Source organism: Meles meles, chromosome 4 (assembly GCF_922984935.1).
Source record: "Meles meles chromosome 4, mMelMel3.1 paternal haplotype, whole genome shotgun sequence".
NCBI lineage: Eukaryota > Metazoa > Chordata > Mammalia > Carnivora > Mustelidae > Meles > Meles meles.
The window spans coordinates 36,178,086-36,190,259 of NC_060069.1; the positions used below are offsets into that span (position 1 = coordinate 36,178,086).

A 12,174-nucleotide genomic window follows, 5' to 3' on the forward strand; every position below is an offset into this window, starting at 1 on the left:
TGAGCCGTCACAATGGAGATGGTGAGAAGTGGTCGACTTGGACTTATTTTGAAAGCTGGGCCTGTAGATTTGGTGACAGATTGGATATGGAGCATAAGAGAAAGACCTGAAAAGGTCTTTTCAGGTCAGTGACCTGAAAGGGTTTTGGCCCGAGTAACGGGAAGGATGGAGTTGCTATTACTGAGTATAGGGAAGTTGGTTGCGCGTGGGAAGTAAGGAATTTGGTGCAAAGTAGGCTCTCTGAGGCTGGGATGGAAGGTTCAGGCTGCAAATAAAAATCTGAGAGCATCCTCAGATCAGGTCTTTGACAGAGCCTGGTCCAGACGCATGGGTTTCTTTTGGGGGTACATTCAGAGGAAACCTGTGGAAGCCTCCATCACGCATAGTTACTGACTGTCCTGTAGGGGGCAGGGGATACCTTTGAAGGCAAGAAGCTCGGTCAGCTGAGGGCAGTTCTCTGGAAGGACGGTGACCACAGCCAGTGGACCGGCTTGGTGAGGGGCTGGGCGCGGGGATGGGGGTCCTGGCTCTGTGAAGGGGGGTTGGGAGGAACGCAAAGCCCCTGCTGAGTCGTCAGCACGTACATGGTATGGACAACCATGAGCCCGGATGGGGTCCCCCAGACCGCATGTATGTATTGAGAAGCAAGAGAAAAGGGCCAAGGACAGACCTCTAGGGCTCTCTGGGAGATGAGAAACCCACCAAAGACACTGAGAAGGAGCCACACTTGAGGTTGGAGAACCCCAGGAAAGTGGTGTTTTGGAATCTGAGTTTCTTTTTTCAACCTTATTCTCTCCGGTAAGCTGCCCAGTTGAGTTGACACTCTGGGGATGGAGGCTGGAGGAGGCCGCCTCAGCACTGGGGAGACAGGACTTTTCTTACAGTGGTGTGGAGTGAAGGGAGATAGAGTTTGGGGTCTTTAAAGAATAATTGGGGGTGCAAAACTCCTGTCTTCCCCCCACCCCTATCTCACTACTCCAAGCTCTGGGAACACAGTTGGGCCCTTCTGTTAGTCCTTCAGTACCATTCTGCTCGCCTTATCCCAAGACCACTTCCTCCTTTACCTGCACAAGAATCCTTCTGCCAGGTCCTCCTTCTGGGGCACTCAACTCAACACAGTTGGCTGCTACTCACTCTCTTTGGCTGTATTTGCCCTCCTACAGAGCCGACACTCTGACACTCCCAGGGGCTGTGTGGCCAAGGAGCCTATGCAATTGGCACTGTGGTGGCCACATTGGTGTCCCCAGCAGCCCCCAGTCAGGGCACCCTGCAGCCCAGCGACGGGTCAGATCCTACCAGCTTCTGCCCCTAGAACACTGGGTCCTCCTTCTCTCCCAGAGAAACTTCCTTCTGAAGTCAGTGGGGAGGAGAGTCATAGGGCAGAACTCTAAAGTGGAGGGGCCCCAGTGAGTGGACGCCCTGCCCCGGCATGCCCGAGTCAGTGGAGACGGTACACCTGGCAGCTGGTTAGCTTCCTGGGGAGCTCTTGGCTGCAGCTGTCCTTCCCAGCTGTGTGAGAACAGCCAAGGACACCACCACGGGGACCAGGCTGGGGGGCTGTCTGACCCACTCCACCTCTGGGTGCCCTGCAGAGTTTCCATTTTGTCCTCTTCCTTGAGCCTAGACTATGCTCTCGGTGGGTGATGTGGTTCCACACAGGGTTGAGCGATGTGGTGGTGGTGGTGGTGGGAGGGGTCCTCATCCACTCTCTGATCTTGGCCCTTCTTTATGGGGCACTGAAAAGCACCTCCACCCCTGTTCCAGTAATACCCCTGGAAGAAGCCCTGGGAGCAGGATGGCCAACATGGTCAGTGCTTTGCTTTGATGGAAGGCTGTGGAACCCAGATACTGATCTTTTTTATTCCAAAGGAAACCAAACCAATCTTAAAAAAAAAAAAAAAAAAAAAAAAAAAGTGGGCTGATTCCTCCACACCTACCATGAAACCCAGTATGCAGGCTGCACTCAACGACCTCAACCCAGCACCTCCCTGAGCGTGTTTCTTGGAAGAGCCTAGAAGATTCCTGGATTGAGACTTCATGGGTTCAGCATGAATTGAGCCTGTCTTTTGAAAAAACAAACACATTTGTAAGCTTTGTGGGAGTTTCCAGACCCGGACTTGCTTGTCCTCTGACCCATCTGCATGGAGCCCGGCAGGGAGGCAGGCCACTGGGGGGATGGAGTGATCTGTCCAGCCATCTTGTCCCTTGGGTGGCCAGGGATGGGGCACCCATCGGGAAGGGTGCAGAGGCCACCTACTGTGGCCCCATTAATGTTCAGTCTATGCTCGCAGTGGAGCGCCAAGGGGAGGCTTGTGTGACACGGGTGTAAAAGGGACTAATTGAAATGTCTCACACACCACCATTTTCAGTGTGCTGGAACTTCTGGGTTCTGAGCCTTTCTGATGACTGCCATTAACCCACTGTGCGCACCTCTGGGACCACAGAGAACCATGCGGTCCATTGGCCACGAAGGCTGCCTTGGGAAATGCTGCTTTTAGGAGTCCTGACCAAGGGAGTTTTAAGAGCACAGACATTTTATTGAACCAAACTCAGTGGCGAACAGAAAATGATCTGTTAGATTGTCAATGGGGAAGGGTTTATTATGACTCCTGGTGGGATAAACAGTGGCCCGTTCCTGCCAGCATTTATGGAAATAATGTTTTTAAGTTTTAAATGTGAGCTATAAACCTAAGCTACTTCAGTTTTTTTTTTTTTTTTCATTCAATACTGAAACTGTGGGGGAAAGGTGGGCCAGTGCCAGAGAAAACATTCTCATTTAATAGTGTTTGCACATGGAACTGCAACCCAGTTTGCAGCGAGGCCGGAGAAGAACCCACAACTAACCCTTCATCACAGCTGTCTGCACGCTTGATCGGCTGCCATCGCCCGAACAGTGACTCCTTTTTTCTGGTGACTGCAGGCCTGAATGACCCAGTGTGGAGAGTTTAAACTATATACAAGGGGCGGAGGAAAGGGAAAGGGAACCTCAAATAGGTCTCAGCCAAAGGTTTTGTGCACAGGACTTCCTGTGCCTGCAGCCAGGGGCAGGGCTGTTCCCCAACCCATCCCATCCCTGTAGCGTGTCCCCGACAGGGAAGACACTGGGACAGCCCAGCTTCGCCTTGACTGACCCACTCCTGTTCCTGAAGCCAGCCAGGAGCGCTGTGGTTTGTGCCCCACAGTAGGGCTCTTCTCCACCTGGGGCAGGTGTGGGAGCAACCAGACCCCCACAGCCCCTCTCGCTGCCCCCGGTACCTCCCCCCCACATATCTGGCTTTGGTGGCTTGTTGAACGAGCAGGTTGGCTCACTATTCTCTCGGAGCTGATAGGTAAGAGTATGGTGCCTCATTTTATAAGAAAAGAGGAAGAAGGAAGTAAACAATTTGGCCAACAGATCCAAGACGGATCCTGTTTAAGGCCTAGTTGAAGGTGGCAATCAGGAGGCCAGACGACCAACACTGTTGCCAGCATCCCTCTCCCCTTCCCGCCCTTGGCCAGGGCTGCATGTACAATCCCATTCTTACAGGAAATGAGAACTTGGAAAGTCATTGAAAACACATACTTTTTAAAAAAATAAAATCATGTGAAATGTTTTATTTTGCTTATTTTCCACTGTTTATCTACTGGGTGGGACCGAGCCACACCCCAGCATTCGAGGATGCATGTTGTAATGAGCCCTGTTTTCTCAGGTCCCTGAGATTTCTGACAGTCATCTGACAAAACAGAACACTTGCCCCATGGACTCTGGGATCTTACTCAGCGGAGGGGATCCTTGGTAGTCTCGTGGGCTGAGGGCCTTTCCAGGCGACAGGGGCTCATTCCTCTTCCCAGCAATGTTCTCTGTTAGAGATCGGGATCCCACTTGGAAAAACATTTGGGATCCAGGGGTTGGCTTTTGATCTGCAGAGCTGGTCCCTTGCTGCCAACACCAGACAGGGATAAAATATGTACTGTTTTAAACAAGGACCAAAACACCTTCAGGTACAACAGCTAACAGCTTCCACACTCTGTGCATGTCAGTAAAGGGCAAGAAAGGAGACAAAGAGCAGAGGAAGCAGGTGCAAAGAGTGAGGGACCAGTCAGGACAGCAGCGGAGGCCTGGCCTCAAGCGTTCCAACAACGGCCTGACAAGACAGGTGGGGGACACGGGCGTTTTGTTTGAGCTGGCCCAAGAATCTGCGGGATACAGTGGAGAGGTATGGATTGAGGAGGAGCGGAGACGCAGGGAACCAGAGCTTGGGAAGCCTTGTGTGGGATGGAATGCTCTCAGGTGGGGTGTGAGGGAAACCAGTCTCAGCCTGATTCCACGGGAACTCAGGAGCACAAGTGATACCAAGGTTGTCCACGCTGCGGGCAAGGAGGCAGGCCTCAGGTATGCCCGTGCCAGTCAGAGCTGCAGGCTTCCCTGGGGTGCCAGGGTGGGTCTGACTCCTGGGGGAGGAACTCCCATCAGGCCGAAGGCTGTCCTCTGGAGGAGGCATTTTTTGAGGGTTTTAGCAGCCAAGCTTCAGGGTGGCTGGAGGATGGGTTCACCTGCAGAGTGAAGGGGATCTGGGCAGGGCACCACAGTGTCCATGACATTGACAAACTTGGGAGGCACGTATGGTCTCCTGGAGGTCGCAAAAGTAAAAGGGGACAAAAGGCAGAAGGGACTGGTGCCAATGTTCTCTGAGCTGCATCTCTCCATTGGTCTCTCCAGATCTCTTTCTCAGCCTGCCCTGCACCCGAGCTGTCGACATTCCCTGGGCTCCCTCACCCTCTGACTTTGGGTTGCCACGGGGACGTGCTGGCAAGAGATTGCAGGGTGAACCCTGCTTCCTTCAGGCCACCGCTGGACAGTGGCTGTGCTCTCCTTGAGGCCAGAGGTTTTGTCCCGAAGAGCTGTTCCTTTCACCACGCTCTCCTCCGGTCCCCTAACAGCCCTCCAGCACCCCTGGATGTTTCTGTTAACGCTGCCCATGCTTTTATGACTGGTCTCCACGTCTGACTCTCTTGAATCATCCCTCTGAGTGTCCGATCAGGAGAAGGAGGGTAAGCCGCTCTGGGCTCTCTGCCCTGCACACCCCTGCACACCCATCACCTACACACCCTGTTAAATGCGGAGTCTGAGTCTGCAGGCCTGGGGTGGGGCCTGGGATTCTGCATTTCTAGCAAGCTCCCAGGAACCACACTGAGCGTCTGTCCAGGCCTTCCTGTTGTAGTGAAGGGCCTGGTCTCCTGGTTAAGTAAGGAAGAGGAAGAGGGGGCAGGAGGAGGGGCAGCTGTGCAGAGGTCCTTGAAAGCCTGCTGCAAGAGGGTGGAGACTCTGAGAGGGTGGTCTTAGAGCAAATACGGAGACACGGTTTTCGAGATTACTAGAGAACGTTTTTTTTTTTAAACCATCATGATGTAACCCAGACATAAAATACATTTAGCAACCGTTTGTGGGAAATAATTATTTATTTTAAAGATCTCAGAAGCTTTGTGTTAATGGACCATCCAAACCTCAATTTTCATGAACATTCAATGGTTACCAGCCTCAAGACAGGCACGCTGACATGTAACTTACATTTACTAATGTTTTCATCATCCCTTTCCATTTGCATTTTTAGATCCTAGAACATTAATTTAGATGACAGAGAATCCATAAAAACTTGGAAACTGATGCATTGGGTTTGTTTTCATGTAGTTCTTGTCTACAGAATAATACACTTCCATGTATTAATGTGTCTGTAATAAATTTATTAATACATTGGTATTACCATTACCTATGTTTGTGTTGGTATTAAGTCAGTGTTCTTGGGTTATTACATAATAAGAGTCGAATAACACAATCCCAATGTTGAGATGGAGGTTATTTTATCTAGTTAAAAATAGAAAAGTTATCTTGTCATAGATTAGAAAAGAATCTAATTTATAAATATCTACAGTCTCTGGCGTCTGTTCTGCCGTGTTTTGCTTTGGCTGCATGCAGAAAGTGTTTCGGTCCTGTTCTAGACTTCACCTGACACAGGTAGTCCGTCCAGTAGCTTCAGGCCTTCCTTCCACCCAGTAATGGGGACTAGGGTCTTTGAGTTTGCAAGCACTGCCTTTAGAGCTACTTAGCCTATTATTTTTCCAAAGCTTGCACCGGAAAGAGGTGGCAGGGTAGAAAACATGTTATGCAAATTCCTTTTCCCTTAGGTCAAACACCACCACCAACTTTTCAATTGTAAAGAGCAGGATTTCTCTCATGCCCCATACAACCACATAGACACTTAGTGTCTCCAAATCAATGTACAGGCTTCATCACTTTTCACCACTGAAGACTTGTTCTAAGAAAGTGACTCATGTTGTAAAAAGATAATGTGTTTTGTTTCTGTGCCAATGTACCCGAGCCCATTGGAGATGGCAGCATCCAAGACTGCCGCAGGTGCACGCGGCAATGCCTGGCTTCTGGGCGAGGCCAGCCACGGGGGTTACTCATCGTCTGTGCCTCTAGAGCCTCCACTGGCTCAAAGCTCACAACTGATACAGCAAAGAAACGGTTCCCAAACTCGAGTGTGCTTCAGGAGCACCTGGAGGGCTCCGCACAGCACAGCCCCGCCCCCACGGCTTCTGCTGGGGGCTGAGTTGATACCGCAGGTCTGAGGCCCGAGCTCTGAGAACCCCTGTCATAAACGTGCTGAGTCATCCCAAGATGATGTGGATACTATGACGCGGGTTGCTCAACGGCCAGGAGGAGTCCATCCTGGGCTCATGATGATTCCATGGTGCTCCCGATGGCCACAACAGAGCGCAGGAGAGGTCCGCACAGAGCATTTCCTGTTTCTTTTTAATTCCTCTGCTTTCCCATCAGGTAGGTACCCATACTTGATATCGTGGTCCTCGGCCCTCTAAAACAGTATTTTCCTCCCATCTTACTTCGGTACAGTATCTTCCTCCCTCTTACTTGGGTTCAGAGAAATGGTTAATCTTGAGAGAGGAAGCCAAGAACTGAGTTTTGTTAGTTCAACAAAAAATTCTGACATTCTTAGGCACAGTCTGGTCAGACAGCTAGACCACTGCTTCCAAGAAGAAATGGCGCTTACTGGTACAAAACTAACCATTTATTAATTTTTTTCTCTTATTTAAAAAAAGATTTATTTATTCATTGGGGAGAGAGAGAAAGAGCTTATTTGCTTATTTACTCATGTGAGAGGGAGAGAGAGAAAATGCTCAGGCAGACCCCATGCTGAGCACAGACCCCCCGACACGCGGTTCGATCCCAGGACCCAGGGATCATGGCCTAAGCAGAAATCAGGAGCTGGAGCCTAACCGATGAAAACACTCAGGGTCTCCCAAAACTAATCACGTGCTTTAAAAAAAAATGGTCTGTCCTATAAATGGAGGGAACAAAGTGGATGTGTCTTGCTACTCCCTTCACTTCCCTCTCCCTGCGACAAAGCATCAATCCTAAATTCTCTCAGATTTTTTTTCCCCTCCCTCCAATTTCAACAATTAAAAAGAAACCAAAAGCTTCTAGACTCTGTCCTGGTTCTTGGCTCATTTTCCCTCACAAAGTCACAACATTAAAAGGCAATAACCCATTATTTTTTCTATGTCCCATGCCCAACGATTAAATATCTCTATCCTAAATAACACTGCTCTCAAGTGCTCAGTTTATCACACTTTTTCTAAAAATTTCGGTCATGGAGTGATTCGTCTTTGTTTCTTAAAACAAGGGAAAGAAGACAAGAGCATGATGAAGTGAGAGGTGAGTTTTGAGCTCACACTGGAATTGGGGCCTGAGCACAGGTCTGGGATCAGCGCAGTACATTCCAGGAGATTTGGTTAAGTAGATATTGATGCGTGTGATGATGCCACCAAAGCCTACTTGTCCTACCAGGTGCCTCCAGAGATGCTTCTTGGCCTTCGGAACAAGGACCTGAGAAAAAGAGATGAGTCCTACCCCACCTGTTTCATGCTCTAGTGAAGTATCAGTGTTTACCAGTGAGACGTGGCACAGTTTCCTTTCCTCCGAAGTGGCTTTGGGAGAGCCTGCTCTGAAGGTGGCTAGACCTTCTCCATCTCCATCTGCTGGTGGTAGTGCCGAGCCTGCCGCTGGCCAACGTTCAGCTTGTACATGGAGCTCTTGTGTTGGCACTTACGGTGGCCCCACACGGCCCCCACGCCTGCCAGGAGCAGCAGCAGACATAGGACGGTGACAATGGTGGCAACGACAGGGCCCCTGCTGAGGCTGGGACACCCATCCCCTACACACGATTCCACAGTTGGGAGAAGCTCCTCGCTTGCACCTGGGCCGGGGCTTTCCTGTCCCAAGAAGTCCTCAGACAGCAGGTATGGGAAACTATCCTGGACCTCAGGAGCAATGGTTTCCCCTGGAGTCTGGCTGGCTGCCACGATAGTTGAGGGACTGTGATTCGGCATCTGTTGGACAGCAGTTGTCACTGTCCCCAGGGTAGAGCTGGGGAGTTCATAGGGTAGTGTGGCCATGGGAGACGTCTCTGTGGCAAAGCTCCAAGGAACAGTTGACTGGTACCTGGTCAAGTCACCATCTCCCATGCTGGGACTCTCAGTCTCAGACACATTTCTGGGTCTGAGAGCCAAAGCTTCTACATCTAGTGTTTGAGATGGAAGAACTGAACTCCGGGTCACATCCTCACTTGGTGTGAAGGAGGTACTCCTGGGGTTCTGAACTTCGACAGGAATGGGCTGATTAGGAGTAACTGGAACTCTTTGTTCCAGCCCTACTGACCCATGTCCCTTGTCCCCATCTTCCTCCTCTTCCTCCTCTTCTGCCTCTAACTTCCTCCAAGCCCCATCCGTCACAGGGTAACCATCTAACCAGGACTCATCACTACTGCTCACCATTGGGTCCCCGGTCTTGCTGTCAGTCCTGACCAGAAATGGCCCCGAGGGACCATGAGTGCTGCTATACATCACCTTGGCTTCAGGTTCACCCGGAGCTGCTGTTAGGCTACTACGGTTGTCTCTAGCCATAAATCGCTTTCTGGAGCCATCATTCATCTCCTTCTGCAGCCCAGGCTTGTGGAAATTCTCAGCAGGAAGCCAGAACAAGTACTTCTGGTTTAGCTGGGGTCCTGGAGAGTTTGTGGGGACACTGCTTCCCACAATGGACAAGCCTGTAGTTGGCACAAAGGCTGTATCCTGGGCTATGTTTTCTCTCCCCACAGAAATGGAGACCAGATGGTCCTGTTTTGAAACCTCCTCAGGGGCCTCTCCTGGACCTCTGTCTTCTTCTGTCTCTGTCCGGGAGTCCTCCATGAGCTCTCTAAATGACACGGATCTGTCATCTGGGAAATTATCCTCATAGTCAATATGTGCCTCAGCCACATCTGGAAGGGGAGAAGGAAAAACTTCATTAGGTCCAAGGTTACATACAGAACCAGGAGAGTAGAACACAAGAAAAGGAAATAAAAAGGATAAGGACTAGAACAGATGAAATAAAGCTGTCATCTACAGATGCTATGACTGTGTGTCACAAACAAACCCAAAGACTCTACCTATAAACTGTTGCATTTGATACATGGGTTTATCAAGGACATGGGGTTTATTGTCAATGTAAAATACCAACTGTATTTCTGTATACCAGCAATATACACCAACAAAAATTTTGAAAAACACCATTTGCCATAGCATTAGAAAAACCAAACACCTAGGAATAAAGCTAACAAAAGATGTGCAAGACTTGAACGCGAAGTGGTATGGAATATTGCCAAGCAAAATTAAAGACCTCACTAAATGAAGGGATATAAAATTGTTAAGCTGTCAACTCCATCCAAACTGATCTCTCCAGACTTAATACAACCACAATAAAAATCTCAGGCATTGAGAAGCTGATGCTAAAACTTATGATAATGCAAAGAACCAAGAAGATTTCTTGAAATCTACAAAATTTCAAGATTTACTCTAAAACTGGAATACTTTTTAAGATCATGGTATTGGGGTGCTTGGGTGGCTCAGTTGGTTAAGCAACTGCCTTCGGCTCAGGTCATAATCCCGGAGTCCTAGGATCCAGTCCCGCATCGGGCTCCCAGCTCCACCGGGAGTCTACTTCTCCCTCTGACCTTCTCCCCTCTCATGCTTTCTCTCACTGGCTCTCTCTCAAATAAATAAATAAAAATCTTAAATAAATAAAGAAATAAGATCATGGTATTGGCCCAAGGATAGATAATTGGATTACGTTAACTTTAGGAACTTGTGAAAAGCGTTAAAATGCAGGCCACAGACTTGGAAGATATTTGTGACACATACAATCTTCAAGGGATTCCTATCCAGAATTCATAAAGAACTCCTCCTACAAGTCAATACTAAGTAGGCAGATAAGCCATATCTGGCAAGATACTTGAATTGGCGCATAACAAAAAAGACACCTAAGTAGTCATTAAACATGTGTACAGATGTCCAACCTTATTAGTAATAGAGATATGCTAACTACAGCCATAAAAGTATGCCATTCCATAGCACCACAATGGCTAAAAGTAAGCAGACTGACAATATCTAGTGTTCACTGATGATATCTAGTGTTTGGGCATCAAAGGACATCCACATGAATGTTCCTAATAACCCAAACCTGGAAATGATTCAAATGTCTATAAACTGCAAAACTGATATAAATCATAGCATATTTGTACAAGGAAAACCTGTACATCAATGAAAATGAACTGACCATTACTTCTGACAAGGACACAGATGAATCTCACAGTCAAAATGTGGAGGAAAAGAAGCCAGGCACAAAAGAACACACTTTGTGTGATTCTATTTACATAAAGTGCCAAATAGTGCAAAAATAGTCAAAGCTAGTCTATGATGTTAAAAGTCAGGTTGGTGGATGGAGAGAAGGGGTAAAGACTAAGTCTGGGGACAAGCAGGGATTTGGGGATCCTGGCAACATTCTACTTGACCTGTGTAGTGTTTCTTTTCTGATAATTAATTCATCTGATCCCTTATGATTTTGTTTGTATGTTAGGTAAAAACATATCTTTTAAAACACAATTTGCTCTTTGTAAGACTTCATGAGATTATGCTGTGAAATATTTTAAATCTAGCCAAGTAAGAATGAACAAAGGGCCCCATAGATAGGGGACCAGAATGTTAGGACAGCAGGTCAGGAAGGCTCAAGGAGCTGTGTCCTCCGAAGAGAGCAGCCCACTGGGCTTTCCCTATTCTCAGTGATCTTTGAAAGTCCTACTGGAAGTCATAGTTATTAAAACAGAAAGGCTCCCTATGACATTGCAGTATAATAAGAAGTATATGTTTAGTCTTTGTTCCTGGTTCCTGGCAGGTTCCTGGCAGCTCCTAAAACTGTTGGAATTTCCTAAGCAATAGGGGTGAGATCACATCTTTTGTTATTCATAAGAAGCTCCTTTCAGCCTTACCTGATTTTATGCTCATGAAGTCACACCTAGATGACATCTGGATGGTGGCTGGTTGCCAGAGGAACCAACCAAGTGATCAGAGGGTGGGAAATTGAGGCCCCAGCCTCTGACCTCTGAGGAAGGGGAAGTGGGCTGCAGGTGGAGTCCATCACCAATGGCCCCTATTGAATCAATTGTGCCTAAATAATGAAACCTCCAAAAACCCCTGAACTACTGGGTGCAAAGAGCTTCTAGGTTGGTGAATGTATCCACGTCCTGGTAGGGTAACTCACCGCAATTTCACGGGGACAGAAGCTCCTGTACTCGCGATCCTTCCAGACCTTGCCCTTTATATCTGTACCTCTGGTTATTCATCTGTATTCTTTATAATATCCTCTATAATAATTGGTAAATGTAAGTAAAGGGCTTTCCTAAGTTCTGTGAGCCTTTCTAGCAAAGCACTAAACCTGAGAGGATGGGCATGAGAATCCCCAGTTTATAACTTTTTGGTCAGAAATATAGGAGGCTCAGGAAGGAGGATTGGTGTCTGGAGTGAGATCAGTCTTGTGGGACTGAGCCCCTAACCTGTGGGGCTCACTAACTCTGAGCAGTTAATGTTAGCATTGAATTACATTGTAGGACACCCAGCTGGTGTCCAGAGACTTGGGAGAATTGGTTGTTGGTGTGAGAAGTGTTCTATGGGAAGAAATAGATCTTAGTAGTCTTTCTCCACTTCACTCTGCAACTTGGAAAGCACAAATGCAAAGAGCTTCAAAACCAAGGTCTAGATAAAGTGCTGAGGTGTCATGTGGTACATTCCTGGGCTCTGAAACTG

General features: G+C 48.2%; 1 protein-coding gene across 1 annotated transcript in view; it reads right to left on the minus strand.

Moving 5' to 3' along the window:
• Positions 1–7,161: 7,161 nt before the first annotated feature.
• The window catches only part of SUSD5 (sushi domain containing 5), a 56,211-nt gene continuing 51,198 nt past the window's right edge, over positions 7,162–12,174 (minus strand). Inside the window, exon 5 of the mRNA XM_046001529.1 lies at positions 7,162–9,317. Within this exon, the coding sequence (XP_045857485.1) occupies positions 8,014–9,317 (1,304 nt within the window). The 3' untranslated portion in view covers positions 7,162–8,013. The remainder of the gene's footprint in view (positions 9,318–12,174) is intronic.